This window comes from Corvus kubaryi, unplaced genomic scaffold (assembly GCF_017639235.1).
Source record: "Corvus kubaryi isolate FWS band 111438036 unplaced genomic scaffold, C.kubaryi_AGA036_p1.0 split1-131, whole genome shotgun sequence".
NCBI classification, from domain to species: Eukaryota; Metazoa; Chordata; class Aves; order Passeriformes; family Corvidae; genus Corvus; species Corvus kubaryi.
The window spans coordinates 8,485,426-8,506,914 of NW_024582073.1; the positions used below are offsets into that span (position 1 = coordinate 8,485,426).

The 21,489-nt window shown below is 37.4% G+C and overlaps 1 protein-coding gene across 2 annotated transcripts; it reads right to left on the minus strand.

Annotated features, from left to right (window-relative positions):
• Positions 1-340: 340 nt before the first annotated feature.
• NSUN7 (NOP2/Sun RNA methyltransferase family member 7) lies at positions 341-21,431 on the minus strand. Of its 2 annotated transcripts, XM_042053844.1 has the most exons (12): positions 21,269-21,431; positions 17,051-17,410; positions 16,451-16,509; positions 14,963-15,093; positions 13,629-13,781; positions 12,188-12,371; positions 10,405-10,612; positions 9,680-9,823; positions 9,031-9,132; positions 8,388-8,505; positions 5,004-5,121; positions 341-2,881 (listed from the first exon to the last, which is right to left on the minus strand). In XM_042053844.1, exons 2-12 carry the CDS (start codon positions 17,361-17,363, stop codon positions 2,141-2,143), a joined length of 2,271 nt encoding a protein of 756 aa, XP_041909778.1. In that variant the 5' UTR covers positions 17,364-17,410; positions 21,269-21,431; the 3' UTR covers positions 341-2,140. The 2 variants fall into 2 exon arrangements, with proteins under 2 accessions (XP_041909778.1, XP_041909777.1); XM_042053843.1 differs by having other exon boundaries at positions 17,051-21,431.
• Positions 21,432-21,489: the final 58 nt, after the last annotated feature.

Consider the following 21,489-nt stretch of genomic DNA (forward strand, 5'->3'; position numbering starts at 1 on the left):
TTATAGGCATCTACCTACAAGCCATCTGAAGTCAGTCCCAGATGTTGCCACCATATGATGTTCCCTGCCTACAGAGCAAGCTGCTGACCTGCGGTTGAAATACTCTATCTCTGATATTCTTGGTAAGACATCAAGATTCTAACTGGTTTAACCTCCATACCGTGTCAAAAATGCAAATTTCTGAAAGCAAGATGAGGCCAGCTGTGGGACATCATGGCATATATTATATGTAAGTAGCCCAGAAATCCTGTTATTAGACACGTGTATGTTGTTTTACAAGTAATTTTAACTTTAATAATGAATGATACAGATCTCAATTAAAAAAAAAAAAATCATTCTCTAACTGCAGAAGCTCTTAAGTTTATTTTAAGCATTTAACAACCATATGGGGAAAAAAAAAAATCTCCTTAGTGTCCAACATGCAGAATCTTTTCTCCTCCTAAATGGTTTTGAAATACAATAAGAATTTCTTTTTTTCCACTTCTACACATGGCATGTGTACAGATCTAAATCTATCCTTACAAGTTTCTTCAGAAGTAAGAGCAGAATTCACCATGTCACTGGAAGGGGTAAGGAGCATGGATTGCTCACAGGGATATGCAGAAGGTGAGGGATGTCTGTGTAGGACAGCTGGCTCAGATTAAAATGCTAAAAGAAATTTTCACTGATTCAGTGAAGCAAGGATATTTATCTGATGAACAAGAGCCAGCTGTCTACACTGCTGGTGTAATATCATTTACATCCTTTCTTTAAAAGGTACTGCTGATCCAGTGACACTGACTGATGTGAGTGAAGAAAAAATAGAGATGTTATAACATTTTCTCTGGGTGGGTCTCAATGCAGACCCAGATGTCAAATCAGTTAAGTTCCAGACTACATTGGTCTACTCCTAGCAACACTCTTCCCAAGTATCTGAAATGGCTGCCTGGAGGAAAATTTCTCTTCTGGGCCACAGCTACCTTTGCCTTTCTATATTGCTGTGCTCTCTCTATTTCATTTTCACAAGTTCCAAATACAAATCAGATTTGTTGTTAAAAGTATCTCTGTGCCTCCCTTTATCCTCTCCTCAGATTATAAGACAATCGTAGATATTTTACAGTTATTTTATTTTGTCTTTGCTAGCAAGAGGGAGCAGCTTAGAAGCCCACGGCTGTTTCCAAAGACAGTCAACTACTTTTTGTCCAGTCATTATTCAGCTGACTTGCAGTAACATTTATAAAAATGTTACTTTGACAGTAGCAGCTCTTTTCAACTAAGAACTGTTTATGTTAAGAAATTGATAAAAAGCAGTTATGAACCATGACAGTCTGATGTGACATTATGATGACAATTCAGTGTTTTTAGCATGAGAATGTTTTATCAATTTTTCACAGTTAATAATATTTCAATGAACACTTAAGTAGAAACCAAGAGAGCAAGTACTAGAAAGTCTATGCAGGGGCTTTAATGTACTTGGCCACTTTCCTGTACAAAAGTTCACATCTAGTTTTAGAAATAAAAGTGAGCTAACAGGCTTACTCTGCAAGGCTTATTTTCCATGCATCAGTCCTAAGTGGAAACTCACAAAAATGGTATCTAGCATTTGTAAAAAAAAAGCCACTTCAAAAAATTCAATCTCACTTTAAAAACATCAATTTGAAACTGATTACTTGTACAGATTTAGATCATGGTGGGGGGTTGGGTGTATGATTTAACTTGGCACTTTAAAGTGTATAGCTAGAGGCTGTAGTTTTTTGACCTCACTGCCCCCACCAGTCTATCAGCCTTAGGCAGCTGAGCTCCATTCACATTAAAGTGTGATTATTGGATTAAAAGTTACTATCTAACATGGATATTTCTACATAAATAGCCCATAATATATCTTTTCCCAAGGCCAGATTATCCTTGCATAAAAATATACTGTAATGCCAGAGTATTGATTAATATACAGGAATCTTTACCTTCTTTACAAAGGGAGGGCAGAGTCTGAAGGTTCATACAGCCAAGTTGGCTTGACCATTTTTGACCGGGGTAGTGGAAATATCCAACCACTGTGCTCTAGTCTGGCCATGAAAGCAATGGTAAGTTGATACCCTGGGTTTGCTTCCTTACAACCTTTCATGTGGTGTTACCAGTGGAGGCAAGGTGATGGTTGGGGGCTTCAGTAAACCCTGTTCTGTTCTGCACATGCCTTTCGAGCAGGTGTCTGTCTCTTACACGCCTTGCCCAGAGGTGACAGATGAGATGTGTGCTCCAGCACTTTCCACGGGGCTGTGTGTGAATCAGGGTTCACAGATTTCTTCAGCTGAACACAGCTCTCTGTTTGGGGCACATTTTTTTGCTGTATGTTACTGACTGCTTTAGGCACAGATATGTTACTGACTGCTTTTGTTTGGTGCACGTTTTTTTGTTGTATGTTACTGACTATTTTTTTCTGGTGCACATTCTTCTGTGATATGTTACTGACTACTTTTTTTCGGTGTGCAGTCTTCTGTGGTGTGTTACTAACTGCTTTTTTTCGGTGCACAGTCCTCTGTGGTGTGTTACTGGCTGCTTTTTTTCGCTTTTCTTGTATGCTACTGGCTGCTTTTGTGTGGCACACATGTTTTTCTTGTATGTTACTGGCTGGTTTTTTTCGGCACACGCACACATGCTTTTCTTGTATCTTACTGGCTGCTTTAGACACAGAAACTTCAGCCTTAACATTAGCTCCAGTTTGGCGGTGAAGGAGCTTTGCAGCTTTTGGCTTACTATCACTAGCAGTAACCTTACGTCGACGTCGTTTTACTTTCTGCTTTTTCACCTCTTCTTTTGGTTTTTCTTCAACAATGCCATCTAGTAGTCCTTTTGCTGCAGCAGAAGCCAAAATGTCTTTAGCAGACACCTTTTTAGAAGTATTTTTCTGAAAATTACAAAGGAAACAACAACAAATCTAAGCCACAATACAGAGCTCCTCAGAATTTACTCCATGAGAAAAAGACAACAGAATCTAGCATAAGGACTTAAGTCACATGTGATAAATGCTAACCAAACTATTTATTCACAAAATTAAGAACTTGACTTGTGTAAAGAGGTACTGGAGCATTTGCTCTTCAGAGACTTTCTTCTCTAGTGATCCAAAGAGGGGAAACTCAATTCTGGGCTCTGTAGTGTGTGTCTGACTTGTGTTTAAAACCAGCTGGTCACCAAACCCCACACAGCTGCTCACTCCCTCCCCCACCAGCAGGATCAGGGAAAGAACTGGAAGAGTAAAGCCAGGGAACTGCTGGTTTAAGATAGAGACAGTGGTTCCTTGGGAAGACAAGTGCCATATCTGCAAACATCCCCCTTCCTCCTCCTTCCCCCCACTTTATACAGTGAGCATGATGTCACGTGGTCTGGAATATCCCTTTGGTTGGTTCTGGTCACCTGTCCTGGCTGTGTCTCCTCCCAGCCTCCCACATACCCCCAGTTCCCTCACTGGTGTGGCTGTATGAAAAGCAGAAAAGGCCTTGGCTCTGTGTAAGCCCTGCTCAGGAGTAACAAAAACATCTCTGTGTTATCTACCCTGTGTTCAGCACAAATCCAAAACACAGGGCCCACACCAGTCACTGTGAGGAAAATTAACTCTACCCCAGCCAAAAGCAGCACACTCCCACACTGACCTGCTCTGTAATGTGTCTGTAAGAACATACATATCCATTACATGTGTGTGTATCAGAAATAGTTACTAAAATACAGAAATACCAGTAACATTAAACATGAATAATTTTTACAGTAATGAAAGTTCTTGCTCATAATACATAAGTAAGGAACTCCCAAACTAGGAACCAGGTCAACATCTAAGTATATAAAGAGAAACAATTGGAAAGAAACTATTTACAACTAGCTAAGAAGAAGGTTTCTGTAAACAAGGAATTTCAGTTTAAATTATAAGTACATGTTTTCTACTTTGTGGAAAAAGTTCATTTCCTGAATCACCTAAAAACTGGCCATTGGAGGAATTGCTTTGTATTATTTATTATATATTATTATTTATTATATTTACTATATTCTTTGTATTAGAATTTGACCCAAAAAAATTACTCGAATTAACAACCTGCAACAAAAGTGTTTGTTTCTCTGGAGAGAGACAATATGGTAGAGAGATGCACATAGCATGATTAACTAAAACTCAGACCAAGTTAAAAATATTTAATATTGTAAAGAAGAGGTCAATAATAGGTAACTTGAAAGGCGTTTCATATGTAATTCTCTTACTCTTAATAAAATCTTCTAACTTCCCCCAAGAGGCAACCTTTTTCCAAGCACTTTAATCACAGTATGACAGAAAATGGTACAAAAAACCAAACAAGATCTCCTATCTTTAATTTGCAATGAAATTCTAATTAGTTCATCCCCACACCCTTTCTCTTTTGGTGGAATAAATCCATGCTTTTCTCAGAGACAAGAAGAAGATGTTGATACTCAGAGATGCAAACTAGCCCTTTAAGGCCTTTCCTCAGGAATCGTGCCAAGACTTTTCCGTTTACTCAGCAAAAGCCCCCTGCCTTTCAAGCCAGATTTGCATATGCCTTAGTTTGGGAAGGAAACATATTCATACATATTTTATTCAAATTACAATAGCGTCACCCATAGGGATTAAGATTTCATCTGCTTGGATACTGGAAAATCTTGGTAATTTATATAACAAATACATTTACTAGACACACCATTTATCATGAATCTAATCAAGCTGTGTATTTCATTCCAAAGTGTGATAATAGCAATATATTTCCTCTAGATGTTCCTGGCACTAACTTGGATCAAGGGCCTGCTCTGATCATGAGCAGCTCCAGAAAAACAGGCACACCTTGTAAAGCTGTGCTCAGCAAAAAACTCCAGGAGCAGCACATTTCAACTGCTCACCTGTCCTTTGGTTTTAAGGCAACTAAAGAGCAGCCACGAATTTTATTTCAAACATTCCATTTCATTTATTCTTTTGTGGAAAATTGCAGTACTCCTCTTCTGTAAAGTGATTTTAAATGGTTATTTTCCTAGCTTACCTCTCTCTGTAGAACAGCTAGAAAACAACCACTGGAAATTTCTGATGGCTCCATTTTGAAAAACATTTCAGTGGAAGCCTCTGAATTGGAGCAAGTAGAAAAAACAGAAGGAATAAGCCTGTAAAAAAGAAATGGAAGACCAGAAAATAATATCTAAGAATACAAAAGGAAATAAGCAAGGATACATTAGAAAAATGTAATTAGAAGTAATTTTCAAATTATGTTTTTCAATAACATAGCTTTATCTTAATTTTTAAAAACTGCAGTTCAAGAAAGGCATGAGAATTCCTCTTTTTAGAATTAATTGGATTTTTTCCATTTTTTTCAATAATTCCTTTTTTTTCCCCAAGTTATTAAGTAAATTAATCACCAGATAATAAATACATATTAAGACAATGAAAAATTATGTTCTTTCTCAGGTGTGCAATTACTGAGTTATCAAGTTGTCCATGAAGTTGGGGAATTATCTGAAAACACTAAGCAGCTTGCAGAAATTGTAGAGGTGTTGACTTTGAGTTATATGTGCTCATAATAAAAAATATATCTATGTAAGCTAAAAGTCTTAGGTTAGCAAACTTTGCTATTTGTTATAATTGAGTGCTGTTTCTCCAGTTTTACAGTTTTGCAGTGCATCAGTAGGGAGGGAAGAACTAGCTTCTTCTCCTGTTCTTGTATTCCAGGAATGTTTGGTTGTTACAAAGCAGTCTCAAGGACTTGGCTCACAAGACTGGCAAACTAGTACTAAGCTGTCTCAGTACAGAAAAACACTATCAAAATGTCCTTTTGGAATTATAACCCCCTCCTCTTCACTGAGGACTGTAAGATAGAGTCCGACTCCTTAGTGCTCTACTAACCCTCTAGCGACAGAGCTTTATTCAAAGATGGTTACAGAGAAAGGTATTCAATATTTGAAAGCAATATCCTGATTTGGCTGGCTAGTTCATTTTTAATGGGAAGTATGCAAAATTGGTTTTTTACAAGTTCTCACCACAATCTGGATTTTTTTTTCTATGTCCCTTGGAACCTGATAAAACAGGCTACAAGGCTTACATCCTCCTTGCATTACTAAATAAAACTTATGTCTTATGACACAGATTTTTGATTTTAGATCAGCTTATTCAAGGCAAAAAAACCTCAGTGGTAATCATTTATTGATGTATATAAGTTACTGTTCACCTTCAATGACCCTGAAAAATGATGCAGAAGTTAATTCAAATTTGATAGGCCAAAGAGAAATGCATGAGTGGTTTAGACTCCTCTCTATACACACCTGTTTGCCATGTGTACCCTTACTTTAGGTAAAGCTGTTGCTATAAACCATCATATCCTGAAGGGAAGCTCAGCTTAGCCAGTACATACATGTTTGAAATCACCCTTAAAACTGCACAGCCCTAAGACCAGCTGTGTGACCCCAAAGCTCCAACAGAGCCTTATTTCATTCAGCACCACTTCCGTCCTGCAGAGTAATTCAGAACACATTTGTTGTAAGAGTTTCCTGAAAGCCCTCAATTTTCTTGGAAAAGGGAATTAATATTCAGTATTTCAGATCTTTGATGATCATACAAGAAGTTTTATTATGATTTGTCTCCCAAAGACACTACTGTGAACATGAGGGCTAGTAACTCTGCAACAGCCTTTCATTCTATACTGCACTGTTCTAGGCAAATAAGTTCTCTAATTAATTCTAAGGAAAGTGTAAAAGGAATTTTTTTAAGTAGTACATGCATCTTAAATGGCTTGAGCTTTCATCCTAAGCGTAATTACTCTATAAATTTTATTTATGGTGTTCTATTAGTGCTCTGTTCATGCTGGTTTATTGTATGCATCTTCATTGTAGCAAGGACTATGATGAAACATACAAGACACCGCATGACAGTGAAGGAGGAACTGAATCTGAAATTTTCATTTATGAAGCTCAATCAATCTTCAGTCACAAATTTGCTCAGGTCTGAAAAAATCCTAATGGAATGTTACTGTCCTTTTCTTACCATCCAAGATTGCCTTTTTGAAAGTGTAAGTATGCTTTGGTGGTTTGACAAGATTCATGATGCTTCTGCAAAACAGTGAACAGATTTTGGTTTGGCTTTTTGGGGATGGGAGGTGCAAGGGGCAATTTTTTATAAAATAATTAAAGCTCCAAGAACTTTATTTTTTAAATAAAAATTCTTTCATATGTTATGAATTTACATATAATTTGTGTTCAACTAATTTGGAGACCATTACATTCCAAGGTCCCCCAAGTTCTCCCCACAGAGTAATAGCTGCACAGAGGTCAAGACAGACTCCAGAAATTTTCATATTCTGAAGGAAAACACAAGCAAGAGTCCATAAATGCTTTTGGTCCAGCACACCATCATTGGCAAGAGATATCCTGATTTTATCCCACTTAGTGTAAAAAAAATCGAGCAGGCTGCTATTTTCTATCAATGAATTTCAAGAAATATGCACTTTGTTGCACTTCGTCTTATGAATAACATAAAACTTTTAAACATTCTTTGGACTGGCCAAAATTAATGTTTACCATTTTAATCATGCCAAATTTAATTGGATATCTTGAGTCACAGTACCTGTCCCTTTGATAGCCAGGCTATTAACATCATCTAAGGTAATATAAAATCTAAAAATTGAGTATGATTTTCCTGTGCTTTTTACAACATAAACTCTTTTAAACCTCCATCCTGTAATCCACTATTGTATCTATGTGCAATTGAGTGCCAAGTGTTTGCATTTATCTAGTGTGACTGAAAGGAAAATCCAGAAAACACCCATCAGTCTTTTAACAATTCCTCTGGCTGACAGGGGTGACAGCTAACAGGTTATAACTGCATATGAAGTATACAGCATACATACTTTTTTCATATATATTTGTATTTGCCATGATTGCACAGGATGATCTCTTACTGTGACCTGTCCTTCCCAGAAGTCATTCATCTGAATAGTGATGAGCAATCCTTCAGCAAGGGTTCTTGTTCTTCTGTATTATTTCTACAATTTAAGATTTAATTTCTTTTTCCTTTAAAATTGATCATTCTACATCAGAAGCTGCGAGCATGCTAGCAAGTTACCTGACTTCTAGTCTCCATTTTATTTTAAACTAGTTTCATTCTCTGAATACTGATAAAACAATAGCAATAGCTCTAACTGAAGAATGTTATTTCCAACCAGTGATGCTTTCCCCCCATTTTATTTTCAGATGGACAAAAATATTAGATGAAAAGGTCAATAGAATACTGCTAAATACTCTCATAAACAGAAAGAATGCATGACAGGCAGCAAAAGCTATTTTAATTTCATGCAGGATACGTATCAGTCTAGGATAAGAATTATGCTACAATTTAAAGTCATACTTTAATTTTTTCATGGATAAAACTACTCATTCTGTACCTATATCGTCGTGCTTTATCTCCCTCCACTCCAGATTCCAGTGCTTTTTTCACTACTAGTTCATTTTCTTCTGGATAAACTGAACAAGTGCAGTAAACAATAGCTTGTACTTTGTTAACTACAAAACAAAAACAGAAAAAAATTTTTACTCTTCAGATTCTTCATACAGAGAGTGGTTTGGTAAGGATTGAAAGCATCATAAAAATTATGTCACTTTTACCAGTAAAAATATCCTCCTGATCTCTAGTGTTCATAAATAATTAAAATATTTTCAAATATTTGCAGATTTCAGCACAAAGTCAAAGCTGTCTCCAGTCTTTTCACACAGCTACCAAAGGAGAGGAAAAAAGTGGCAGCATGCAGATGGAGTCAGACTACATTTGCAGAATTTCCAAAGCAGAGTATGACTAAGCCATAAGCCAGTTCTCTACACAATACTGAAGAATGCTGTATTAATGTCTGGTGGATACTAGGACACAGAAAAACCTTCATGGAGGAAATCATTATTCAGGGGGTTTGGTTACATGCTTATTGTTAATTAATAGAGTAATCAGTGTATTTTTAACTATATTAAAACTGGTGATAGTACAGTGGAATTGATAGTGCAAAGTCTTCCCAGAAATTGGGGAACTAGCACACTTACATTTCAGTGCATGAATCAACTCGTTAAGCTGCCTCTCAGCAAGAATACTGAGTTTATCCTCAGACACAAATCCCTGGAAAAGGTCTTGTAGCAATCCTGCATCTAAAAGCAGAGAGTAGTAAATTTAGTCTTCCAACTTGTATTAATGTCTGAAAATTCAGTTGTTTGCAGAAGCAGACCTGGTTGTTACTGGTGCAGTGGGAAAGTAGGTTTTACAAATTAGAATACCAAGGAGTGCCTGATTTATTTGCTTTACTTCTTTACCTGTAATTCATGGTGCCTCTTATTTGCTTCTAGTTAATGAAAATTGTACAGTGAAAGGACTTACACAAACAGTCAAGGAATGTAATCAAATGGAAAATTATATACATGTTGGTATCTTGAAATAAATTTTTGCCTATGATCCTTTTACTTAAAAAAAAAGTTATACACACACTGCTCCCCAGAATAACCCTCAAACTTACATACTATCAACCTGAAGCAGTCACAGAATTATGCAAGTTAATATATATGTTCTATAGTAATTAAAATAAGGAAGGTTTTTTTAATAAAATTACACCATTTACTGGAGCACCTACACTGTCTAGACCACAATACTTGAATCTATTTCTACCAGAAAGCATGAGCTAGATATTGCATCAAAAGTTACCTCTGTTCTCACTTAAAATAAACTCCATTGGATTGCCAACACCCAGTCCAGAGCATTGTGGTAGCAGCAAAATAACTTTTGCCTTTTCAAGTCTTCGGTCTGTTGGTTCAAGCTCAGTAAAGTCTTCATGTAACAACTGAATATCTGAAAAACAGGAAAAACTCAACAGTTATAGGCTGCAAGCAAGCCTGCCTACAGGTGATACAGGTGAAGAGACTCTGGTATTACACTGAATTCGACAGAGCTAGAGCCTGCTAGATTCAGATCATCCAATGTATGGCCTATGGATTTCAAACAGATTGAAGGGCTGCATCTTCCACTGAAAAGACAGTTAATGGAGTTGCAGTCTTACTGCATTCTGTCCTGATTGTGTCCTCCGGGTAAACTGGACAAGTGCATGTGTTTTGGATTAACACTTTCAAACAACTGGAAATCAGACTTAAAGCAACAGCCCAAAGTTCCCAGCTACCAGTTACACCAACTGCTACTTCAATGGAAAAATTCACCGACATTTCAGGAGCTTGCATCTATGATATAGTTAGACTGCAATTGATATGACTGTAGCTGAAGAGCTATCAGCCCACTTTGTGAGAAAAAAGTTGTTACTGCCATCCCCAAGTTTCCAGAGGGGATCTCTGAATTCTGATAGAATTAGTCCATATTTACAGATATCACAAACACTTGTATTACAATACTTTTTGCATACCGACTGTTTTAGCACCTACTTTCACATCCCATATGACTGAAACTGTTCCTCAGTTCTTCTCTTGCTGAAGATTTCACACCACAAACAAAAATTGTGGACATGCTGTGATTTGTCAGCACTGACATATGGGCAATGGTCAGATGGGAACCTACGTGAGCCACTATAATGTCACCACCTTCACTCAACAGCGCCTGTGCGGAGTGTACAGCGAGGCTGCGAGACTTATCCTACAAAACAATGACACAAAAATTAAGTATGACCAACTATTTTGGTTTCTTTGAATGCCAACCTTCTTTCCAAATTAGGAAAGTATTTCATTGTTTTCACAGCAAATGGGAAAGAAGGGAGGAAAAAACTCATCAGGGCTATCTACAAATACAGAATTAAATTAATTACAAAACCAAGCTGTCACTCAATAAATTTAAATAACTTAATTCTAAATAAGACATTAAAAAGCATAATATCTGTAGGTGAAAAGAAAGTACGTATCATCGCCATAAGGAGGAACTCCTAGCAACAGCCTGTTCCAGAAAAGACAAAAAGGCCACAATTCAGGCAGAATTCATCCTCTGAGGCAGCTTAACAGAGAAATGCAAAACTGTTCACATAGCTCTTGGTGAAAATTACAGGAGAAATGTCACCCTTGTAGATCAAAGATCAAGATTCTGCTGAATTTGAACAACAGAGAGGCAGATTGGAATGCAGAAAACACAGGGACCACTCCACAAGAGTAAATGCTCTTGTACCACTGGTGATTAAGAGAAAACTTTATCAAATTACTTAAAAAGGAGTGAAGAAACTGACCACAGATACCAGGTCTTGCACCGAATTTTACAAACTGATGATAAATGGAAAGGGGAAAAAAAACAAGTGCTAAGCCTTCAAGTTCATATCATTGTCTATGTACACACAGCATTCAAGCATCACCCTACCCCACCATAGAGATGGAGGTTTTGATGGTGTTATTTACTTATTTTGAATACTTTTAAGTAGTAATACTCAGAATTTGTTCCTATTACCTATGGGGCTCTCATGTATAGTTCTTTTCTCTACGTATTCTATTTTAAAAATCTACATACTGAAATGTATTGAATATTGAATCCCTTTTTAAGTTGCGCAGTACATTTTGAGGGTAAAGTTTGCAGACAATGCCAAGCATCTAGTGAAAATGCTGGTTGAAATATTTCTGCTAGGCACTCAAGAATCATCAGACAGTTCAGATAATTCGTGGTTGTGCTGTTGCATGGTTACTGCAAACCACCACTCTGCAAAAGAAACCTCCCACCAAACTTCACTGGGGAGTCTAATGATGACAAGTCAGGAAAAAGACTAGTGGGAGATATGGAGATCTAGGAACCACATGGCACAAAATACAAAGAAGTGTGATCATTCCATCATAAACATGCATTCAAAGAGGAAGAAATATTACAGTATCATATCACTATCTACTAACTGGGGGAAAGCATATGGAGTTATACTGAAACTTTCCTCACATTTTCAGAAGTGAGACTGCCTCTTTTGACCACTTTTTATATGTAGTTCAACAGCTCTAAGATTAAATTTAAAACATTCTACTAACTTAATTGTAGCTATCAATTATAAGCATTGACATTTGTATGCTAAATTAAGTAAGTGGATCAGTTTGTAACCTTCTAATTATTACAAATGTCCAAAACCTTATTAGAGTTTGTTGCTGCCTGACTGGTTTAATAGAATCATCACACAATACACAACCTCTTTCTAATGCAAAGCAATTACTTCAATTTGTAGATCATCTGACTCAAGGCTGAACATCAACTCACCTGCAGTAAGAGTTTGCAATCTGCAAAAAGATCTAAATTAAGCAGTTCTTCTCTAAGAGAGGAAGGAAAAACCAATACATCGTGGCAATGTTGGTCCACAGCAAACGTGTAATGGTCAAAGTCTGACACAGATTCAACCTTTGTGAGTCCCTTCATCTCCAAATCTTTGATAACATCTTCAAGGCTGTTAACATACAACTCTGACCATTAAATATACAAGAGTTACTTAAGCAACATAGTTCACACTGATTATGTGAATTTTTTACTTCTGTTAGTGTGTGTGTATACATATGCATATATATATAGGTATAAAATGCCATATTGTCTAATGCAGGAGGGAAACTTATTCTACACTAGGCACGTAAATTCTGGTTTGAAACAATTAAGTTAATAAGTCTGATAAAATAAATTAAGAAAGAGATATGTGTCTCCAGAGGATGATTCAAAGCATCAAAACAGAAATGTCCATGTGCTCAAGAGATACTGTAGTAAATTTACTGCTGGAATGTTTTAGTTCTTTCAATTGCTTTCAATCTAGCCCAACTCACCAATAATTTTAATGGCTGATAACTGAAAGAATCCTTGTGTAAACGTAATGAAGGCATAACTGCTGAGGTTAGCAATTCAAACATCATAAAAATTTAAAGGTATATACAGCAAGAGATGTTTGTTGAAATGCTGTTTCAGACAGCACCATAAGTTTATACAGTACATTAAACATGGGATGAATGCAGCAGCTTTTATTTCAGTCTTATTTAAGGGTTCCAAAGTCACAACCGAAATAAAATACATTATCCTGACGAGCCTATAACCTAAGCACTGAACACTAGTCCAAGACAAGAGTAGTAAAACAAAATTCTTGAAAACATTATAAAATGGATTACCTGTCTATAACAGGACAATCTGGTATGGTTCATGTATCAGTTAGTACAGAACTGGGAACAAGTATAAATATACAAATATAGTAGCCTCCAGAATATAGGGATTTTTAAAAGTGTATTTTAATTTCAAGTTTATACTATCCTAACTGAACAAACAGCAGGTTTAAGTATTGTGTCTTAACACCCTTTGCCAATATTATGGTTTACATTAATATACCCACTTTTAAAGGCATTTTCTCCTCTTTTTGGCACCAGGTTAACTCACCTACTTTTTTTTCTAACTTTATTTCCTCATTTATTTGGTGAAAGACCCACACAAGCAACAGAATAGTAAGAAGAACTGTTTCACGACCTTTTTACAGTGTGTAAATACCACTACTGCAATATATAAAAACTACAAAAAAATATAACACAATAGCACTAGACTAAGCAGAATTTTCTGTAAGCACTTTAAATTACTGGTAATAGTATAACCTGGAAATTCTAAAACAAGTATGTAGCAAATTATATCACTTAATGTGTAAAAACATCAATATCAGATGATACTTTAAAGACCTTACCTGATTTTAAATGTGTTTATCCAAACACAGACAGGTAAAGCAGAGGCCCTTTGTTCCTGCTTCCATATGGTTTCTGGTACAAAGTATTCAATTGAAAGAGCATCATGTTTGATGCGACATCGTGCTAGTGCAGCTGCCAATTTGGTTCTATAACTATAAAAACATAGTCACAAGTTTAATAAGTTTTATAAATGTTTTCATCAGCTATTAGCATGCAATATTTCTGTTACAATACCATCTTGCTCAGAAACCAAATCCAAAAGGGACACCTCATTCTGCAAGCTGCAACAGGAAACAGAGTTACAGAACATTTTCTACCCCACACAACAGTAGATGCAAGGTGGTAGTCAATAGCTAAGATTATTTTATTTAAAAGCAGGTGGGACTGGAATTAGGACTGGTGACTCTCAAATACATCCATTTTCCCAGACAGCTAAAAAAAAAATCTCAGTATGTTTTGGAACTGCAATGTATGGAATACAACCATCAGATTCATTTGCATGTTTAAAAATGTAAATACATATATGTGCAGAATGAGCATTTCATGACAGCTGATCTCTAAACATGTACAGAAACAATACAATTATGATGGCAACCAGGAATCACTTTTATTATTATTACATGAAAATGTCAGAGAAAATATTTCCAGTGTTTTCTTCCCACAAGCTTCATGCACACTCCTGATACATGATAATTCAAAGTAAATAAATATTGCTGGTGAACTACTTCAGGTATATTACTTACTGCCCTCCAGAAATACCTTGCACTTAAGAGATTCATGAACTTTTGGGGCCATTCTAAATCCAGAAGCTACACAATTTTGTCTAATAAATGCCTTTTGAGTTCATCAACTGACTGATGGAAGAAATAATAAATATTAAAATGTTTATTTTATGTATTCTGGGTTTTTGTTCTAATTATTTAAAATAATAAATATTTAACAAAGTTTCATAGTAGAAGTGCTGTTAAACAGACAGATGTTATTCCATTCCATGACCTCTTGAATGTATTACACTCGCATTTATGAATATTTACTGAATATTTAATTTCTTTGCTAGAACTGTATAAAAAAAGTTTTGACAATGACAAGTAAGATAAGACGCCTGAAAAATAATCCACAATATAAGGATGGTTTCTTACCTGTATTTTTCATAAATACATAAATATGAAAGTTTGCCTCCAAACTAGGCTCTCATCAAAAAAAAAAAAAAAAAAAGCCCACAAAATTTTAGGATGAAAGACATGTTTAATAATTACTTTTAAAAGGCACTGATAATACAAATCTTCATTTTTGCTAATATATATCAACAAAAAATAGCTCTTTGCACATATACCTGTATAAATATTGCCCTACTTCCTGAACTTCTGCTACAAGTTCATCTTCATCAAAAATCTTTCGTTCTTGAAACTTTCGGTCTTGTAGGTCATAAAGCATCACAACAAGCAAGCTGGTTAACTTGTCTGGCTGCAAGAGAAAAGCAACTGGATGGAGAAAGTGACCCAAAGCATGCCTTACTTCTGCAAAAAGATCCATATCAAACAGCAGTCTCCCATGTAAAAGGCATTAAAAACCCTTAAATGCTTACTTGTAAGAATAGGAAAGTAATTCCTTTTGGAGAGTTAATAAAACACTTCTTTAAAAAATATTTTTTTAAAAACTCAAATACACAACTTGTAAATTATTTAGATTATCAAAATTAAAAACATTCTCCATGCACACAGATAAAATACTGTATCTTAACTTCTAATGTTATCAGAATTGAAACTTTGAAATTATTTTCTCTTCATTAAGTAGTTTGTTAAATAGGTAAGCTCACAAAAACTTCTTGTCTATCAACTCCTCTCTTGTGGGATTCTTCCATATGTAGCAACCAATATACTCAATTATAATAACCCTTCTGCTTTTGGGATATATACAAAATCTCCTTTCTCTGTCTAAATGTTTAAACCAGGGAGCATCTCCTGCTTAAGGACAATAATTACTGCACTTCAGTTACTACTGTCTACTTCTTTACAATAAATTCTTACAGTTATTATGCCTTCTAAAATTCTCACCTTCTCACAAATATGACCAAAATTAGTTAGAAAACTCAAGTTATTAGGGAAATACCACCAAACACAAAATGTTAGCATGAAAGTCTTGCTTCCTTGCAAAAATAAGGCAAAGATAAATGTGTTAGATCATTTGCTTGCTCACATCAACCTCCACAACCAGTATCAGCTCAAGTTTATCTTGCAATTTTCAAAGGCATCAAACAAGACTGGAAGGAACAGCAGAATATTCTGCCAGCTCTAGAATTTCTTTCCATGTCAAAGCAGGAAAACACGTTGAGAGAGTAAACTGGATCAGTTTTTGCTAGTACAGTATTTGTATACAGTACCATTTGCCCAGGAAATGAAACACGGGATCAATGCATTTTTTTGTCTGATGGGGTTCACTCCATGTTTTCCAGCTCCCAAGGACAGGAAGGAAACATTTTTTTTCCCTGCTCACAAGGGGACACAGCTGGGAAGGAAAGCACATGGACATGGACAATATCACTGAGCAAGTACTACACTGCAGTAAAAGTTCATGGGTCGCTCTCCCACCTTGTCTTTGAAGGTTTGACTCCCAGCAATAAGGTGCAACAGAATCTCACAACGTACTTTGGAGATGGATGCTTTAGACAACTATGTAAAAAGGTCAGCAATATTTCAGTCTAAGGTGGTCATGTAGTTCAAAACAACAAAGGTTGTTTTGAAGAATGTTGTAGAATCCTCAGAAAATACACTAATTACATCAACACAGAAAATAAAAATTCCTCACAAAAATGTTCACTTACTATTGAGTAGCATGGGTAAGCACTACTATCTAACAAGATTTGTTCAAGAAGATCTTGATCTGTAAAAAAGAGAAAATGTTGACAACTTATGCCACTATCTACAAGATTCTATGGAAGTAAATCTTGTAAGTCACTGAATTGTAATTTTAAACATCATGAAAATTGAGGGCAAATTCAATCACCAACATAGCAACTCTATGTAATTCATTTACATGAAAAATAGTAGGGTTTGATTTCACAATTGCTAATAACACTTAGCTATATTTAAAGATTTGAGGGATATGAGTAGTCTAGTAAATGCAAATGTTCATCCATAATTAGGATCCAAAAAGAACCACTGAGATGAGCTCCGCTGGTCAGAGCAGGGTGCTAATAACACCAAGGATGTGGCTTCAATCCCCTTATGGGCCATTCTTGATGATCGTCGTAGGTGCCTTCCAATTCAGAATATTCTATGAATCTGTGATGCTGTAATAACCTGCAGTTTAACAAAAATTTCCCCAGATCTCTGCTGTCAGGTAGACACTGAACATTTGTTTTTCCATGTTTTCTCTGCTGCATCCTTTCTGTTGGCCATTCTTGGGCAAGTTTTGTACTTACATTTTAGAGCATTGAAAGCCAGTTCATAAGATACACGCCTGGAATGCTCATCTTTAAAAGCCATCATGGGAGATTCTGAGTTATCGCCATACTGCACAAGCATTCTATCCTTACTCTTTTCAGTATGAATGCCTTGAAAAATCTTAGCTGCATTTATGTATATGGAGTCAGGATAGCCATTCTTCTCAATGTGAGTCACTGTTCTTTTTTCAGCAGATCTTTTTTCAGCTGGAATTTTCATTTCATTCAAGTCTGAAGTACGATTTACAACAACCTCATGTGAAGACACCAATTTACTTTCAGAATCTGGCATTGTTCCAGTTGCTGACTGTGTAAGTATAAGTCACAATCCTGCTGCCTCTGCAAAAAACAAAGTTTGTATTGAATCATGAAATTTTCTTTCACTAAAATACACTTTTCCCTTCTTTCTAGGGTTTTCAATAGAATTTATTTTCTTTTTCAGGCTCTAATCTTGCAAATATGTATATATGTGTATCATCTATACTTCTATATATCTATCATCTTATACGTCATAGAGAAGTATTTATAAGAGTTTTCTTACATTATTTGTTTTCACCAATGCACGTGCAAAGACTGGTTACTTGTTTCAAAGAGGCCAGTCCTTTACAATCATTGGTCCTTTATACACAGAGATCTGATCCTCTGTGTCTAATAAGAAACACTACTATTGCACACAGAGTAGTATCTCTTACTAGGAATTCTCCTTTAATAAAAAAGACACTGAAATTTCAAAGCAGACATCATGTCTTCCAAAGAAGAACCATCTTGAAAAGAGTTGCAGTGAATTCCAAATGTTTGTCCGCTAAACTGCATATGTGTTCTTAAAAGTGGAGAACAGACATCACCTAAATGTTAATGTGTTTAACATATTACCTAAAGAGCATAATTTTAAATGCAGGAAATCCATTCTGAGAGTCTCTTGAGGTATTATCCCACTCTCCACAAGCCCATGTGCATTTCTTAAATTTTCTACAAATCTTACATAAACAGTAAAATAAAAATTACCTTCCCCAAAGGTGGAATAGAGCTTCAAGAACATGAAAAAGTCCCAGTGTTAGTTGAATGCAAAAATATGCTAAAGTTCCACATAAAATGTACCTAAGGTATTGGATTTACCCTACTTGCTCTGGTTGTTATAACATGCATTTATGATAATGCCTGGAGATGCAGAAGTCAGATTAAATCTTCAGAAGTGGGTGAAGCCAGAACAAATTTAAACACAGAATAATGATAAAAAAAAGAAAATCAAACTAGTCTTCCTGACTGGGGAAGAGTAATACAAGAGAACTACGAGTAATTTAGCAGCTATAGAATAAAAAGCCAGGCATGGATCTAGGCATTGCTGCCAAAGAGTCCTGGATATTTTAGGATTAATAGTACAAAATAGCAGAATTGGGGGGGAGGGGGGGAGGGGGACTTGCCAGTCTAAAAATCAAAAGAAGAAGTAATTTAGTTCAGTACAACAATTCTCAAGCTTTTTTTCCCCCTGCAATCCCCAACATCACTAAGGATAAAATACACACCTCTTCTCCCCAGTTCAGACATACTTGCTCAGAATCCTTTTCTCCTCTCTCCTTTCCTGCCCCCCATCACAAAAAAACATAGTGGCAATGGAGGATGGCAGCACACAGGGTTGGAGGGGCAAAGGGGGGAACACAAACTTTTGCTTCTCCAGCAGGCAGCCATTAAAGGCTCCATGCTGAGCCAGTATTCCCCCATTCAAACTCCCTTCCCCAACCATAGGTGACACTCAGCCCACCTCCCCCCTCTCCAAAACCAGCACAAGTCAGTGTCTGACCAGCCCAGCATGCTGCAGACAATGGACTAGTGTGGTTTCCTGAATTCTGGCAACTCATCTGGAGGAGGCCACATCTCATTCCCCTTCCCCAGGATTTGCTCTCCAAAACTGGGAACTGCTAACCCTGTAGAAGCAACTTTTACTGTTGCTTTATAGCATCAGACAAATAGTTTCTTCTCGCAGGAGTTAAGCTCCAGCATCCCTATTGTTACATGCAGCAGTGATGGATCCATGGAGCAAACATAAATTTATTTTATGAAGCCATATTGAAACAGAACAAGCAGTGCTATTAAAAGAAAGCACTATTCTTCACTAGAATTAATCACCAGATCACCCAAACCAAATTGAAACACTTGTGCCTAGAAAGGAAAAAAAGCATAAATGCTTTCATGATCTTTTACACTAATTTGACCAGCAAACGTATGTATGATTTCACAGAATCATGGACACCATCTCAGGGACCTGAAACTCAAACCTCTTCTCCAGGTAAATGCAAATATTTCATTTTAGAATATGTAGCAAGTGAACTATGTCTGTAGTGTAAGGATTTTGTAGATTTTTAGAGTTCCCAATTACTCTTTGTGACTTCTTTGCCAAAGCCGTTTTTGCTGAGCCACAAGACACACTGCTATTAGGATGATTTGATGAATGTACTTTCCCCAAAGATAAATGCCATCCTAATAAAGATGAGATGCCAGTGTTCTGCCCTGTGCAGACACACTGCATGCTCACAGCACTGCAAATCACAGTCTGAATTACTGAAAGCTGTGCCAAGCAGAGGACACCAAGCTGGATTAATACAAAGCTCAGCTGGGAAAAAGAGCTTCCCAGACAAGAGAGATCCTGCCTTTGTGGATCTCAAGCAGATTACTCAGTTGACAGGGAAAAAAAACCACTCAAGGTCCCAAGGAAGCCATCATTCTCCTAAAACAGGATGGCCTTCACAGTTCACGTTGGACTACACTACTTTACAGCCAGGCAGTGTGAGGTAGGAGGCCTGAAGGCACTCACATTTTTTCCCAACTTCTTTTTTTCAAAGATTGAGGGGAGCTCTCAGCTGCTCTGGTAGGCTCTGTATTTGAAGTGTTCAACACATCTACAACTAAAACCACAGGAAATTCACTGGAAAGGCACCTGAAGAAAACTTGGGTGAGAGAGAACAAAGACTTTCTTCTCATGTTCTGGGGAAGCTCTTGAACAAGACATTTTAGTTAACCTTTGTCTCACTCCCTAAACCATTTGGAGAAAAGTAACACATCAGCTTTGTGTCATGTACCTTCATGGGATGCCCACCAAACAGAACTGTCTTAAGACTGGAAGGTTTAAGTTTGTAGAACAATTTTAATCGTTGCTTCCCAACACCAGAGATACACTACCCTTTTAGTCAGTATGCCTGCCGATGGAACTGAACAAAAATTTTATTTATTTATTCAAATGTTCTTAAAGTGAAATTGTCCACAGACGGTATTGTTCTGCAATAATGAACAGCACTAGACAAATACAGTACTTGTGGCACAGAATCCCTACGAATAAGAAATAAATAATGTTTCCACTTTACACATAGCTTCATTTAAAGCAGAAGTTAACTACTGTATCAGTTAGTTTGAAGGATGTCTCCAGCTTTGACTTAATAAACCCAAGCAGATAGAATTATGGCATTTATTCACTGCACAGCGTAGCAAGTGATTTACACACAGACCGCCCCATAAAAATCACGAATTCCTTTGTTTATATACCAATAAATGTATTTTTCCCATTTCCTCAGTTATCACCTTTTTCATTAGCATCTACAAATAAGGAAAAGGATAAACAACAAACAGCCCCACAGCACTTGTGTTGTATCAGGTACAGAAGGCAACCTGACCACCCAGTTCTGATTCACATCAACAGGCACTCCATGAGAAGTGGGTATGTGAGCATGGACGTGGCCCCTCGCACACCAACAGACAGTAAAGCCTTGACAGCCGTAGATACACGGCAGTTCTGGTCTCGCTAACTCTGTGGGTACACATGACGGCATCTGCTTCCTAACATCGGTGCGACTGTCGGACACTGAGCTTCCAAGCCTCTGCTGTCCCCAGCTCAGCCAGCCAAGCTGGAGGGCAGCAGAGACTGGTGAGAGTCAGGAAAACAAGTCAGCCACGAGACCATTCCCCTACTGCGCTTTATTTATGAGAAAGAGCTGAAGTCTACTCACAGGAAAGGCATACAAGGGGTGGGGAACAACCAATAAAAACCAAAAACAAACAAAAAAGCTGCTTCTTTGTATAAACAAGCAAAGCGTTCGTTCATTGTAACACTGCAGTGAAAGGCCCTGAAACACAACCAGTTCCCCAAAGCCGCGTGGTAGCGGGCAGCGCAACTGCCCTTCGCCTGGGCAGGGGCCGCGGGACTCGTACCTGGCCGGGCTCCTGCGGCTCCCTCGGGGCGCTACGGGCGGGGCTGCGGGTACCATCCCCGGGCCCGTGCCGGGCAGGGGTCGCCCCATGCCGGGCAGGGCAGCGGGGCCCCGGCACGGCCCGTCGGTCGCACCCGCCCGTCCCCGCCGCGCCCCACACGCACCTGCGGCACCGCTGGGGGGGGGGCCGGGGCGCCGCCGCCCGCTGTGCTCGGGGGGCGC

Excerpts from the sequence above, each read along its gene's own strand:
- NSUN7 (XM_042053844.1), bottom strand. The coding sequence starts at position 17,363 with ATGCCAGATTCTGAAAGTAAATTGGTGTCTTCACATGAGGTTGTTGTA. Across the intron at positions 15,094-16,450 it reads CTTACCCATGCTACTCAATA|CCAGACAAGTTAACCAGCTT; the intron begins GTAAGTGAACAT and ends TTTCTCTTGCAG. Across the intron at positions 8,506-9,030 it reads GTTGATTCATGCACTGAAAT|TTAACAAAGTACAAGCTATT; the intron begins GTAAGTGTGCTA and ends TTTGTTTTGTAG.